The 13,796-nt window shown below is 35.6% G+C and overlaps 1 protein-coding gene across 2 annotated transcripts in view; it reads left to right on the plus strand.

Moving 5' to 3' along the window:
* Positions 1-13,796, plus strand: part of taf2 (TAF2 RNA polymerase II, TATA box binding protein (TBP)-associated factor) — an 86,471-nt gene that overhangs the window by 54,024 nt on the left and 18,651 nt on the right. For both annotated transcript variants that reach the window (XM_081389078.1, XM_081389079.1), the window contains exons 18-20: positions 4,166-4,276; positions 4,488-4,681; positions 11,347-11,486. In XM_081389078.1, the coding sequence (XP_081245204.1) occupies positions 4,166-4,276; positions 4,488-4,681; positions 11,347-11,486 (445 nt within the window). The remainder of the gene's footprint in view (positions 1-4,165; positions 4,277-4,487; positions 4,682-11,346; positions 11,487-13,796) is intronic.

Below are 13,796 nucleotides of genomic sequence, written 5' to 3' on the forward strand. Positions count from 1 at the left end.
TACAATTATTTTATATGCATTTTGTTCAGTTTTGCTTTTACAAAATGTTCCCTGTTTTTTATATAATTAATTTAACCTGAGATGTGCGTTATATCGCTTTTTGATCATTATTTGTGTTGTCGAATTTTGACACAGTTTCATTACTTGTTCATAATAATTTGATTCATAATTATGTCGTTTTTATTCTAAAGAGATACAAAGACAGTGTACGTGTAACCATTTCGTCATGAGTCATTTTGTACCCACCACTTTTAACTTCCGTTGACCGTTTTCAGTGGTTATGAGGAGCAATATGAGAGAAAATTTTTGTAATCATTGTCTGACACAACAAAAAAAAATTATAATATTCATTTTATTTTAATTTTCGTGTTGGCATTTATGAGGGAAAAAACAACGTGTCAGTTTACGGTTATGGACGTGAGCGCTCTAAAAGCGGCACTAAAAGACTGCTTTAAAACTTTCACAGAGACCTCAAACAGAACAGCTGCCTTTCTTTAAATCGAATTTCGTTTATTATTAATTATGTCTTAATTTTAATCAATGTTTCGTGAACCAATTGCCTGGATTTAAGAAGTAAATATAGCAGACAATCACGACATTGGAGGCGCCGGCGATATCTCATAAATGAACCGAAACTCAGCGTGTAATGCACATTCACATTTACAGTGTATTTAGACACATTTAGACGCATTCATAATCATTACTTTTACCGGTTCTTTGTGGCAAGCTTTATGCGTGCGGTCGTGCGCTTGAGTGCGGCTATATTATAGTAAATGCTCATTACTTAAAACAAAGCATAAGCCTCTTCCTGGCATGCAATGGAATCTACAATGTCAGTTGGTTATATCAACATATGTCAAATTAAGTTACGCGATATCAACAAATTAAGCTATAAACATTAATTTGAAATAACTTAAAGCGTATGTATAGTATATATTTGCTTAAATAGCATTTAAACAAAGGAACTGCAAGGGATTAAAACCCTGCCCACACGCTGGTGAAAACTGGAAAACCCGGTTTTCTTTTGATTCCCTGAGAGGAGATCGATTAGCATTGGGGGTTGAATCGGCAGACCTGGGGGGTGGGTGGTTGTAATTTCTTGACTCTGTGCAATTGGTAGCAGCTAAAACAAGCAGCTAAAACAAAGACTGTGCAATTAATTACATTTTGGAAATAACTTTCTTCATGTCGTTTTATTTATACACTGTAAAACATTTTTTTTTTTTTTTTTTTAATTTGTAAATCTTAAATATGTTTTACAAACAATTGGTTTACAAACTCTTGGAGGTTTGTGGTTACCATCATTCAGAAGAGTGGTGCTTGTGTTTAGACTTGTGTTTTACGTGATTAAATCAGGAAGATTACATTGGTTTCTGTCCACACGGAGACGCATTTAAGACGATTTAATCAGGAAATGGAGGCACCGGCGCGATATAACTTGCATTGCTCGTGAACTGAGCCCGTCTCATAAATGAACCGAAACTCAGAAATGTATCTAGAAAGCTTGAAATGTCCACTTTTAAACAAAACAATTAAAAACGAAAAGAAACAGACAACTCTCTTATGTAAGTGTGCATTTCTCTCTATAGGCACGTTCACAATATCTGCGAAGATGACGAGTCAGCATTGTCAACATCTTTGACACATAAAACACTAGTTGATTAGTAAACAATTAAAATGTCTCCTTGCTATATTTGACACATGATTACTTTTGCCAGTTCTTTGTGGCAAGCTTTATGCATCCGTTAACTATCGAATATCGTGACTCATATTTTGTACCAGACCATTTATGGTTGTTCATATTGTTCAACAAAGTTCTTGATAAAAAAAGAAAAGAAAAAAAAAGAAGCTACTGTGCCTAATATTATTGTTGTATAGCGCGCAAGGTTTATGCGCATGCTTTAAGTCTTCTCCGTTTTTAGTGTATGTCTGTGGCAGAATTACAGTGCCTGGTCTGGTATGTATATAGGCTACATCGTTTTGAGTCGGTTTCAGTGGTTTAGTGTGTACGCAGATATTTCTTGAGACGACGCCATGTTTTTATGTTTTTATGTTTTACTCTTTTAGTTTTTTTGCAATTTCACCAAAAGCTTATAATTGGGAAATACACACAACACGCTAAACTTATATTCTCTATATGTTAAAAATGTTGTAAAAAATACGTATTATTCTTATATAATAAGAATAACAATATGATACATTTATATTGCACTCGAAATGATTTAGATATGGAAAAAGGAATTCTTCTCAACTACCACCAATAAAGTTTTAAAATTCTTCTTTAGAAAATATTATATTTTGATGATTCTGCAAGTTCATCAGACAGTGAGGTTCGGGTTTGTTCCGATCAGAGCTTGTGAGTGGAGAGCGCATTTCTGAATATTCCGCTCCGCTCGTTCATTCCGCAGGGTCCTCGGCCTCGCTCAACACAGATGTCCTGTTGCCTGGTTCGAAAATATGTGGAATACGGGCTGCTTTCGACTAAAAGTTTTTTTTTTCTAGTCGACTAGTATACTAGGCTAGTTGTTCATTTAAGTAATTCGTGGACAAATCGCCCCTTTATATTAATTTAATTAGCCTACTTATATCATATGGATCATGAGCGTTTACGTAATATAGCCGCACTCAAGCGCACGACCGCACGCATAAAGCTTGCCACAAAGAACCGGTAAAAGTAATGATTATGAATGCGTCCAAATGTGTCTAAATACACTGTAAATGTGAATGTCCATTACACGCTGAGTTTCGGTTCATTTATGAGATATCGCCGGCGCCTCCAATGTCGTGATTGTCTGCTATATTTACTTCTTAAATCCAGGCAATTGGTTCACGAAACATTGATTAAAATTAAGATATAATTAATACAAAACGAAATTCAATTTAAAGAAAGGCAGCTGTTCTGTTTGAGGTCTCTGTGAAAGTTTTAAAGCAGTCTTTTAGTGCCGCTTTTAGAGCGCTCACGTCCATAACCGTAAACTGACACGTTGTTTTTTCCCTCATAAATGCGAACACGAAAATTTAAATAAAATGAATATTATATATTTTTTTGTTGTGTCAGACAATGATTACAATTTTTTTCTCTCATATTGCTCCTCATAACCACTGAAAACGGTCATTGGAAGTTAAAAGTGGTGGGTACAAAATGACTCATGACGAAATCTGCTGGGTAGGCCTACACGTACAATGTCTTTGTATCTCTTTAGAATATTGCTTTTAGAAAAAACTTTTTTTTTTACTTTTAGAAAAAAATGACATAATTATGAATCAAATTATTATGAACAAATAATGAAACTGTCAAAATTCGACAACACAAAGAATGATCAAAAAGCGATATAACGCACATCTCAGGTTAAATTAATTAAGCTCCTCATAACCACTGAAAACGGTAAAAAAAATCAAACCAAAAGTCAAATTAATATGGACTGAAGTTAAAAGTGGTGGGTACAAAATGACTCATGACGAAATCTGGTGGGTGCGTACCCACCGTCCCCACCGAAATCGACGCCTATAAGGGAAACATGATAGTATAAAAAGTACTGTGTGTAATGCAGAAAAGCATTACAACCATGTTAAAACTATTTAAAACGTTAAGATGCAAAAATGAACTAAATGTAAAATTAGATAATGATATTGCGCAAATGATCTCGGTCTCTTTAAAGGTCTTCGCAAATTATTGTGTTATAAGACTAAGTTATCATAGCCTACATCACGTCTCTTCTACTGTAAGTACACAGAAAAAAAAAATAAGACAAATGATGCGCGTTTGAGTCGGATTTTTATGAAGAATATGTGACTGTTTATGTAACTGGCAAAAGAAAACATTGTATTCGTCATACTTCGTCAACTCAGTATGGCCACATGAAACACGACTGCCATCTACAGGTTTTAGTATTTCCTGCGTCCAACACCTAATCCCCCTTCTGCACGATCCCGCAGAATTTCGGAAGTGCTCGTGGCATTCTTTTCTCTGAGACGCGCATTTTTAAAGGCCACATCTGTACCTGTTGTCATAGTTAGTCTTTTTTGCAGTTTACAGTGTGGATGTTTTACTCTTTATTGTTGTGTGTATTGAGCTGCAGTGCTGGTGATACAATATTTCCCTCAGCTGTATATTGTATATTGCTAGAATGACACTAAAGTAGACTTGACTATTCTTTTCTTGTAGACTATGCCTGTGGCCATGGCTCTGCTCAGAGATGTTCAGAACCTTTGTCCCAGAGAGGTCCTGAGTTTTATACTGGACCTCATCAAGTACAATGACAACCGGAAGAACAAGGTAATAGAGCAAAGAAAAGCAATTTGTAGAAAGCATATGTGTGAAAGTATGAGCATTTTTGTGAAAGGTATCAGGCTAAATGCAAGTGTTCAAATGGAGCTAATGCTGAAAGCTCATGGTTTTTCAATAAATTCCTGTAATTATTGACATAAATTACTTGTCAGCGGAAACATCACAGAACATTTGTAATTATGTGTTTTCCCCACTGCAGTTTTCTGATAATTTCTATCGTGCTGAGCTGATTGATGCCCTGACAAATTCACTGACTCCTGCCATCAGCATTAATAATGAGGTGCGCACAGTGGACAACTTGAATGCAGATGTTCGCCTGATCTTGGAGGAAATCACACGCTACCTTAACATGGAAAAGCTGCTGCCAAGCTACCGTAACACCGTAACAGTCAGGTGTGTGTTCCCTTCACATCACCTTGAGGGCCTAAGCACAGGTTTTCAAACCCTGGGTTGTAACCCTCGGGTAGGTCGCAAGACTTAAAAAATGAGTCGCCAGGATGATTTAAGAAAAATGGATTTACATTAAAAATACAAATATTTTATTCAAAATAAATGTTATAATATTATTTTATAAAAAAAAATTTTTTTTCATAAAATCATAGGCCTATATAAAAGGAATAGATATGTGAAATATATTTGACTTAAATAATTAACAGATTAAAAAAACAAGACAAAAAAAACTGCGCCAGTATGCTGCTGAGTTTGGTTCATTTTTGTGAGGCGCGGCACTCCATAAACAAGTTGACTGAAAGGAAAACAAGACGACAGAAAGCGCATCCTGTTTAATTTATTTATTTAATTCAAAAGCACAATGTTCTGTTTTCTTGTGAGTGTACTAGTGCTGTCAATCGATTAAAAAAATTAACTAGATTAAAGGGGTGGTTTACTGCCTTTTTTCTTAGCTTGATTATGTTTATGGGCTGCAATATAACATGTCTTCGTGTTTCGTTTGTTAAAAAACGCCTTATTTTTCATAAATTTCACCTTTATTGTAAGCCGCTTCCTCCTCTGTCATTCGAACGACCGGTTGACTTCCTGATTCTATGAAACCACTCCCTCAGAAAGAGGCAATGAGCTCAGATTGGTTAGTTCGGCCGGTGTGTTGTAATTGGCTAAACTGCGTCCGGAATCTTCACGCCCATTACCTTTACGGGCGACAGTTGCATGTGCTCCGGACCCGGTCAAATGTAATGGTGTCAATATTGCCTCATCAGTTTGAGCCAGAATCAGACCCAGAGAGCGGTGATGAAGAGAGTCAAGCAGAACCTCCGCAAACACGGCTCTTACTAAACGTTTCTGAATGGTAATTTATTTTATTTTATTATTATTCTCTCAAAGAATTTCCATACGCTGTTACTTGAAAATGCTACTGCTGTTTGTTAGCTTTTGAGAAACGCTTTCCCCCTGATTAAACATTTAATATAACTGAATACATGACTGAGTAATACCGTTTTTTAAAGATATTGTTTTATTGATAGAATGAACAACTGTTTAACTATTCACAAAACTTACCGGTTACTCAGTTTGTCGTTTTCTTTAGGTGTACATGTGATAACAGCCGCTGAAGTTCGCTGTTGCGATAATTTTTTGAAGTTTGTACACGTTTCTTATACACACAAAATAACATCGAACTAACTAGCTACTATAACCAAACAGCTTTGGCATTGGTTTGCGTTCTTGATCAAATCAAAAAATTACGTCATAAAGTATACATGGAAAATACGTTTACAAAATTTTTACATATACAAATTCGGGTCCAAAATGTTTATACGCATCTGTCATATACTAAAGCCAGCGCTGGCATTTTTTTACATCCTTGATAAAACTAAAACGTACGTCTTAAATTATACAGGCAAATACATTTAAAATGATTAAATCTTACTTGCAGGTTGTGGCCTCTGGTTTTAAAGCTGTAACTGCTTCATGTTGGAGTAATAGTTTCTTGTTGAATCCGACATTGAACTCGTGTAGATTCTGGAAGCTGTCTTCCGTAAAATGCGCAGCACAGAGAGCTAAACTACGATTGTAATTGTCAGGAACATAATCAAACTTAAATTTTAACCATTGTTGACGAACTACAGCGTCTGTAGGAAGCCTGAACACAGAAGACCTGACAGCTACAGCTCTCCACTATAACTCCTCCTCTTCGACAGCAGAACATGTTCCGGAGGGAGGGTTGATGTAAATGTATGGGTTAGTTACGTATAAAACCCGGGAAGTATCTCGTTGTAGTCCCATTCGAGTCGTTTTTGTAGGCATTAAACTTCCTGATTTTTAAAAGACAATATCTCTGCTTACGTTGAACTTTCAGCGCAGCAACTTTGCAGATACTGTTCATGCACCAACAGCAACATTACACAGTATTTAAAATGAAAAAAGTGAAATAGCAATCAACCACCCCTTTAATAAAAAAAAAATTGTGATTTAATTATATTACAATTTGTATACACTTTACAATGTAATAATTTCACAGTTAATCTCCAAATTAATGTAGAGAAAAGATAAAGACAGTATATTTTAAGTACTTGTTTAAAGGGATAGTTCGGCCAAAAATGATATTTAACCCATGATTTACTCACCCTCAAGCCGTTAGAGATGCATATGTCAATCGTTTTTCAGGCGAACACATTTTCAGTTATTTTAGAAAATGTCTTAGATCTTTCAGTGGTTATAATGTAAAGCTATGGGGTCCACCTCCTTTAAGTCCCAAAATGTGCATGCATCCTTCACAAAAATAATCCATCCGGCTCCAGGGGGATAAACGAAGGCCTTCTGAGGGTAATCCGTGCGGTTTTGTCGTAAAAATATACATTTTTAAAACTTTATAAATGAAAATATCTTGCTTCCGGCAACGGTCGACGCGCGTTCACGGGAGATGGATTCCAGTGTATGACGTAGGACCACTGAAAGATCTAAGACATTTTCTGAAATAACTGAAAATGTGTTCGTCTGAAAAAAAGATTGACATATGCATCTCGAACAGCTTGAGGGTGAGTAAATCATGGGTTAACCCTCTGGGGTCTGAGCTGTTTTCTGGGCCCTGGAGGTGTTCTGACATGCTCTGACATTTGTGGTTATTTCTGTTACTTGTGACATTTTCATGGCTAAAGTCTAATTACACTGTATTCAGCACAAACTCTGCTACAATAATATATCAGCAGCATGTATGTAAAAGTTTGTAGTTTTGAGATAATGACATTTATGCGTGGTTTGTGAAAATACAAAAATAAATTCTCACTGAAATAAGGTCATGAAACCCATACTGATTATTTCTTCACAAGACTTTTGAAAATTGTATGACGTAGCCTAGAATATTTGCTCTAAAACTATGTGAGAATCACCCTGACTGCTCATTCAGAGAAGACAATATATTGATTTAAAAATTTTACGACGTGTTTTGTGTGATAAAGCAATATGCGAAGGGGCGGATCATCTCATTAATATGAAAGCTTTCCACGCCTGAGAAAGACAAAGAACCTCCCTAATGGCCCTATTAGGAGCTTATCAGGGCCCATCATTCTGACCACCCTTGCACAAAGAATGAGGAGATTTAAAAAAGAATGGCTTTTAAAATTGTTTGGATTTATTTACAACACAACATAATCCAAAGATACACAACAAAAAAGCACTTATTGATAACAATGATCCAAAGAAAGAGACCTTTGTGCCATTCCTAAAAACATTGTACATACCTTTCATTTCCAAGGTGTTTGATTTTCACTTTACCATGTTCATGTACAGAGACATGTACTGTGAATGTTGAAGTCAGCAGGACTCAGTGGCATCTGGGCCCTGAGAAAAAAAAAAAAAAAAAAAAAAAAGTGAACATACTGATATCAAGAGAAAGGCCTGCACGATTTTGGGAATACATTTTAGATTTTTCTTTTTAAAATTGCTTTTTAAAATGAACAGAATACACAGACACACTCACACAGATGTTTCCAACAATATATTATATAATGAACACCAAGTTTGTTGTGCTTTGTAGGTATAGGCTATGCGCAGTGCTGCATAAAATAATAACAATATAGCAGCCTATATATATTTTCAAAAAGATTTCAGTAACAACTAAGCTAGAGAAAAATATATTGATTATCATGTTACTTCAAATGTTTCCATCCGTTATGATGATATGAAATGAGATAATAGTAAAAACATGAAGCCGTTTGGAGCGTTTTGCTTTTCCAAAATATGATGCATTCAAACGCGATCGCGATCAAAAATATGATACATTAAAACGCGATCACGATCAAAAATATGATACATTCAAACGCGATCGCGCTCAAATATAAAACATTATGGTTAGGCCTACCATATACATATCTACGTTTGAGCAGATATCCACAAACACAGTAACAGTAAACACGGGTCTAAATATTATAATATTCACCATATATCTAGCAACAGTTCAACTGCAATGTGAAATTTATGCAACAATAGCAAACTAATATGTAAGAATTTCTTACCTTATCTTTCTTGTCTTCAAATATCGTTCTTCTTCTGATGTAAATCCAATGTAAGCTCAGGCACGTCTTTCAAACTCGACGAAAAGTGAAGTGAAGTGTTTTGTTGTTGAGGTAATGAGCGAGACGCGGTCCATGTGGAGATTTGCATGTGAATATCTTTTGCGCGAGTGGGCGTGGTAAATTAAAAAATAATTAGGAAGCGTTTGAGAAGCTGGACATCTTGTTGGTTTTATACAAATTACTTAAACAGAGAATATTTGTTTTCGTTTTGAATCCGATCATTTAAAAGTACACACTTAAATGTTTATAAAGGTATATGGCTCATAAATGTGTGACAAGTATTCGCTGAGTTTTGTTTCAGTTTATAGACGTGCTCAAGAAAAAAAAGTTCACCGCGATGGAGAGGCAGAACGCACACACTGTTTATTTTCTTTATTTTACAAAAGCACAATGTTTTGATTTGATTGGAAGTGGACACATACAAAAGTAGAAATACCACAGATTCTTTTTTTATATTTCTTTTTTCTGTATGACCATAAATGACGGAGAAATTTAAGTTTATAGTGCTACAATGTGGAGAAAATTCAGCAAAACGCGCCGACGCGTTTGTCGACCTCAGAGGGTTGAATATCATTTTTGGCCGAACTATCCCTTTAATGGCATCTTTTTATGAATTAAGCCCAGTATCACTGATACTAATACAGCTTCTGATGTCTCGATGAAAATGATAGTAGTGTTTATAATGTTTTTAGTAGGCCTTTACGATTTGTCATAACACCAGCACATCAAAACCATTTGAGACATCAAAAATCTGTTTGCAATTTAGCATCCTCAATGTCTTGGCATCATAAGTATTATACTTACACAGAGTGAATTGCATAACCAGATTACTTTTTCAAGTAACTAGTAAAGTAACGCATTACTTTTAAAATGCCCCTATTATGCATCAAAAGTCAAAAAACACTTTAATTTTCTCATAATATACATTGCACATCACCACATTGTTCAATGATTCTCAAACAACACGCGTTTTGCGAATCCCGCTTTGAACCGAGATTTGAAAAGCAGTCGTCAGTAAAATTACGTCGTCAGTTTGTGGGCGTGTCAGGTTGTTTCTGGGTGGACAACGTACAACATAGGCAAGCATTATGCAAATGTGTCTTCTAGTGACGTAAAACCGTAAAGCAGTAGGATTCGAACGACTCGTAAAGGCAGTTTAGAGTTGATTCTTTCTTTTAAGAGAAAATAACTTTCTTTATTGTGCACTTTAGACTTTACAACTTTGCAGAACGTTTACATTCACAAATGGCTATATTACCCACTTGCATGAAAGGGAATATTCGAAATTTTGGGAACAATTTTCAGTTACTTTTTAAAACAAGTAATGCAAGTTACTTTGCTTTCCCATTTATTGACTCATGTTGACTGTGCGCTGTGTAAACATGGTTATTGTAATTCTAGACCAAATGTGAGCATGCATTTACTGTATTTTTCTAAATGAATAAAAACCATGAAATGCAAACTCAGATTATTACGCAAACCTGCACTAATTAAATGTTTAATAACTCAAATATACTTTATAATATACTTTATATATTTAAACTCACTTTATTAACCAATGTGTTTGCTGCTGACCTTCAATGATCGAATTCAGCCATACTTTTAAGCAATAATTACTGTAGTTAAACAATCACATTTGTTTCTTCTTTAGTCTCCTTTAAGTAAGAGTGGTGAACTTTTATCTCCTGAGTCCTATTCTTCTGCAATCCAGAATGGTAGCACAGCAGAAAGGTTTGTGCTGCGCCCTCAACTGTAACAGGCGTAAATTTGCATTTCCTTCAGCTTGAGGCTTATTCATTCACTTATGGTGTGAAAGGGCCTTTACATTTGCGAAAGCTAGAACTCTCTTCTTTTTTTAACAAACAAGCAGCACTGCTTATACTTAAATTGTATGTATAATTAATATACATGACCACAATTATATAATATAGAATTACATATGACTACAGTCATTCTTGTGTGAATAAGTTCATGGCTGTGAACCTCTGTGGAAGGTATTTAATGAGTAGACAAATTTTGTAGTCATTGTGTAAGCCTAGCTATAGGTGCCACAATCCCTAACCCCACTTTAAACCAAAGACATTTTTGACCACAGCATTTTTGACCCTTGACTTATTTATTTTTTGATTATTCCAAATCATACACTGAGATTCTTACTGTTTCCCTATTTTGTAATTTATTTAATTAGATTTTTAAGCAATTTAACCAGTTAAACCTGGAGTCTTTGGAAGTGACAAATGAAAAACAAATCAAACATATATTTCAGGTTTTTCAAAATAGCCACCCTTTGCCTAGATTCAATCTCTGCACACTCTGGGCACTCTCTCAACCACAATCTGGAGATGTAGAAGTTTTAATCTTTGCTGGACGATTGTCCATTAAATCCATCAATAATAATTTGTTGGCACTTAAAGAAAACTAAAGCATTTAAACAGAAGCTTTTATATATTAAGTCCAGACTTTTTCCTCCACCTCTTATTTGCATCTGTATTTATTTTTATTTTTTTTGTTTGTTATAATTCTGTACTGTAGTTGCTTACGAGCCATTCGCATGCTACAGAGGAACGGCCACATCCCTAGTGACCCCAGCCTGTTTAAGGCCTACGCCGAGTATGGCCACTTTGTGGATGTGAGGATTGCAGCACTGGAGGCTGTTATAGACTATACAAGAGGTACACACTCTTTTCTTTAACCACTCATTTTCTTTCCACCCTTCTCTTTCTTTTTTTTTTTTGTTATGAAAACTGGGATAATTTAGTTGGTCTGGAATTACTTAGTCTTTTTTCTTTTTTTTTAAGTCTGCATTGTGGAGGCTGTATAGCAACTGTTCTTTCTACATAGTAGGTCTCATTGTCAACGAAATTGAACCCAACTTCATTTATCAATAGAGCAATAAATATACCTTTGTCAAATACGGAGAACTATTGAAGTTTATACATGAAACCTTGAAAGAATGTTTATTTCTCTTTGTATAGTAAGTGACAAATTGCCAGTTAAAGTTTTATGTGGAAAATGGTGTTGAAAAGCCAACCATGATTGTTATGGGTGAGTCTGTTCAAGGCTTTCCAGTAAAGCAATAGAAAGCCAAGTAAATAAATATACAAAATCAGTGATGAATATATTATTGTTGTTTTTTTGTTTTGTTTTTTATTATTATTGTCATCACTTTTACATCTTTCTGAACATGCAAATTCTTTGCTGTAAACAAGCATCTAAAACAGAAATCCCTTGTCTCAAAAAACAAGGGTAACAGACTTCTACAGAAAGACTGGTTGCCCACTGAAGGTCTGTGTCGGTCCTAATGCCATAGTATAGTGACGGGACACAATACTATCAAAAAGCACCGTCCTTCAAATGAGACGTTAAACCGTCGTCCTCTGTGGTCATACAAAATCCATGGATGTCCTTCGAAAAAAAAGAGTAGGGTTTTAACCTTGGCATCTTGGCCAAATTTGTCCTTGTCCATCATCATGGTGTTGGTTGAGAAGATTTACCCTGCAATGTAAAGTGCTTTGGATGCCAAAAAAAAAAAAAAGTGCTATATAAATATAATTATTATTATTACATTGACAGAATCCTTGCATAAGAAAACAGGTCAATGTATCTCTTCAAATTATCTTTAGAATCAACAAAAAAATACCAAAAAAATAAAATAAAAAAATTATATACAGAGGAGGGGGAAGTACTCCCAGCCGTAAAGAATGTTAAAAAAAAACATACTATTTTTAAAAAAATGTAAATCTTCAATCCAATCTTGTATTAGTGGAGGGTTAGGTTTGTACCAACATCTAGTTATAACTTTCTTGCTTGATGCAAGGAGTATACTACACATTAGGGTGCATCAAAAAACACAATTCTTGAATTTTGATATGGCTGGGTGCTAAAAATGTTCCAATATATGTAGAAACAACACATGCAAAATATTTGTCCAGTACATGATGATTTAGGGGTGCCACCGCACATCTGTTTTTGTTGGATAAAGTGCTTAACAGTGCTCAATGGTCACAATGGAGATCTGAGGTAAACAATACTACAGCTCAAGAAAACTGAGATGATCTTTCTGTTTGAGGTGATCTTTCTGTGTTGGGTATGTATTATTACATAACTTTCATATCAGTAATTGTGTCTTTGTATACTTATTTATTATAAGTCATTTAAGTCATATTTATAGGTATTTGGTGCTCATTACATCTAGCTAACGTTAGCTAGCAACAGTTTGTTAACCAGTTAGCTATCTATGTTAGCTAAGCTATTAAACTTAACATCAACAGTATTCTAGAGTGGGCACTGTCATATTCAGAGTATACAGTGGGGAGAACAAGTATTTGATACACCGCCGATTTTGCAGGTTTTCCCACTTACAAAGCATGTAGAGGTCTGTAATTTTTATCATAGGTACATTTTAACTGTGAGAGACGGAATCTAAAACAAAAATTCTGAACCTGTATAAAAGACACCCGTCCACACGCTCAATCAAACAGACTCCAACCTCTCCACAATGGCCAAGACCAGAGAGCTGTGTAAGGACATAAGGGATAAAATTGTAGACCTGCACAAGGCTGGATGGGCTACAGGACAATAGGCAAGCAGCTTGGTGAGAAGGCAACAACTGTTGGCGCAATTATTAGAAAATGGAAGAAGTTCAAGATGACGGTCAATCTCCCTCGGTCTGGGGCACCATGCAAGATCTCACCTTTGGGGCATCAATGATCATGAGGAAGGTGAGGGATCAGCCCAGAACTACACGGCATGACCTGGTCAATGACCTGAAGAGAGCTGGGACCACAGTCTCAAAGAAAACCATTAGTAACACACTACGCCGTCATGGATTAAAATCCTGCAGCGAACGCAAGGTCCTCCTGCTCAAGCCAGCGCATGTCCAGGGCCGTCTGAAGTTTGCCAATGACCATCTGGATGATCCAGAAGAGGAATGGGAGAAGGTCATGTGGTCTGATGATACAAAAATAGAGCTTTTTGCTCTA

This window comes from Scardinius erythrophthalmus (assembly GCF_964197995.2).
Source record: "Scardinius erythrophthalmus genome assembly, chromosome: 16".
In the NCBI taxonomy this organism is placed as follows: Eukaryota; Metazoa; Chordata; class Actinopteri; order Cypriniformes; family Leuciscidae; genus Scardinius; species Scardinius erythrophthalmus.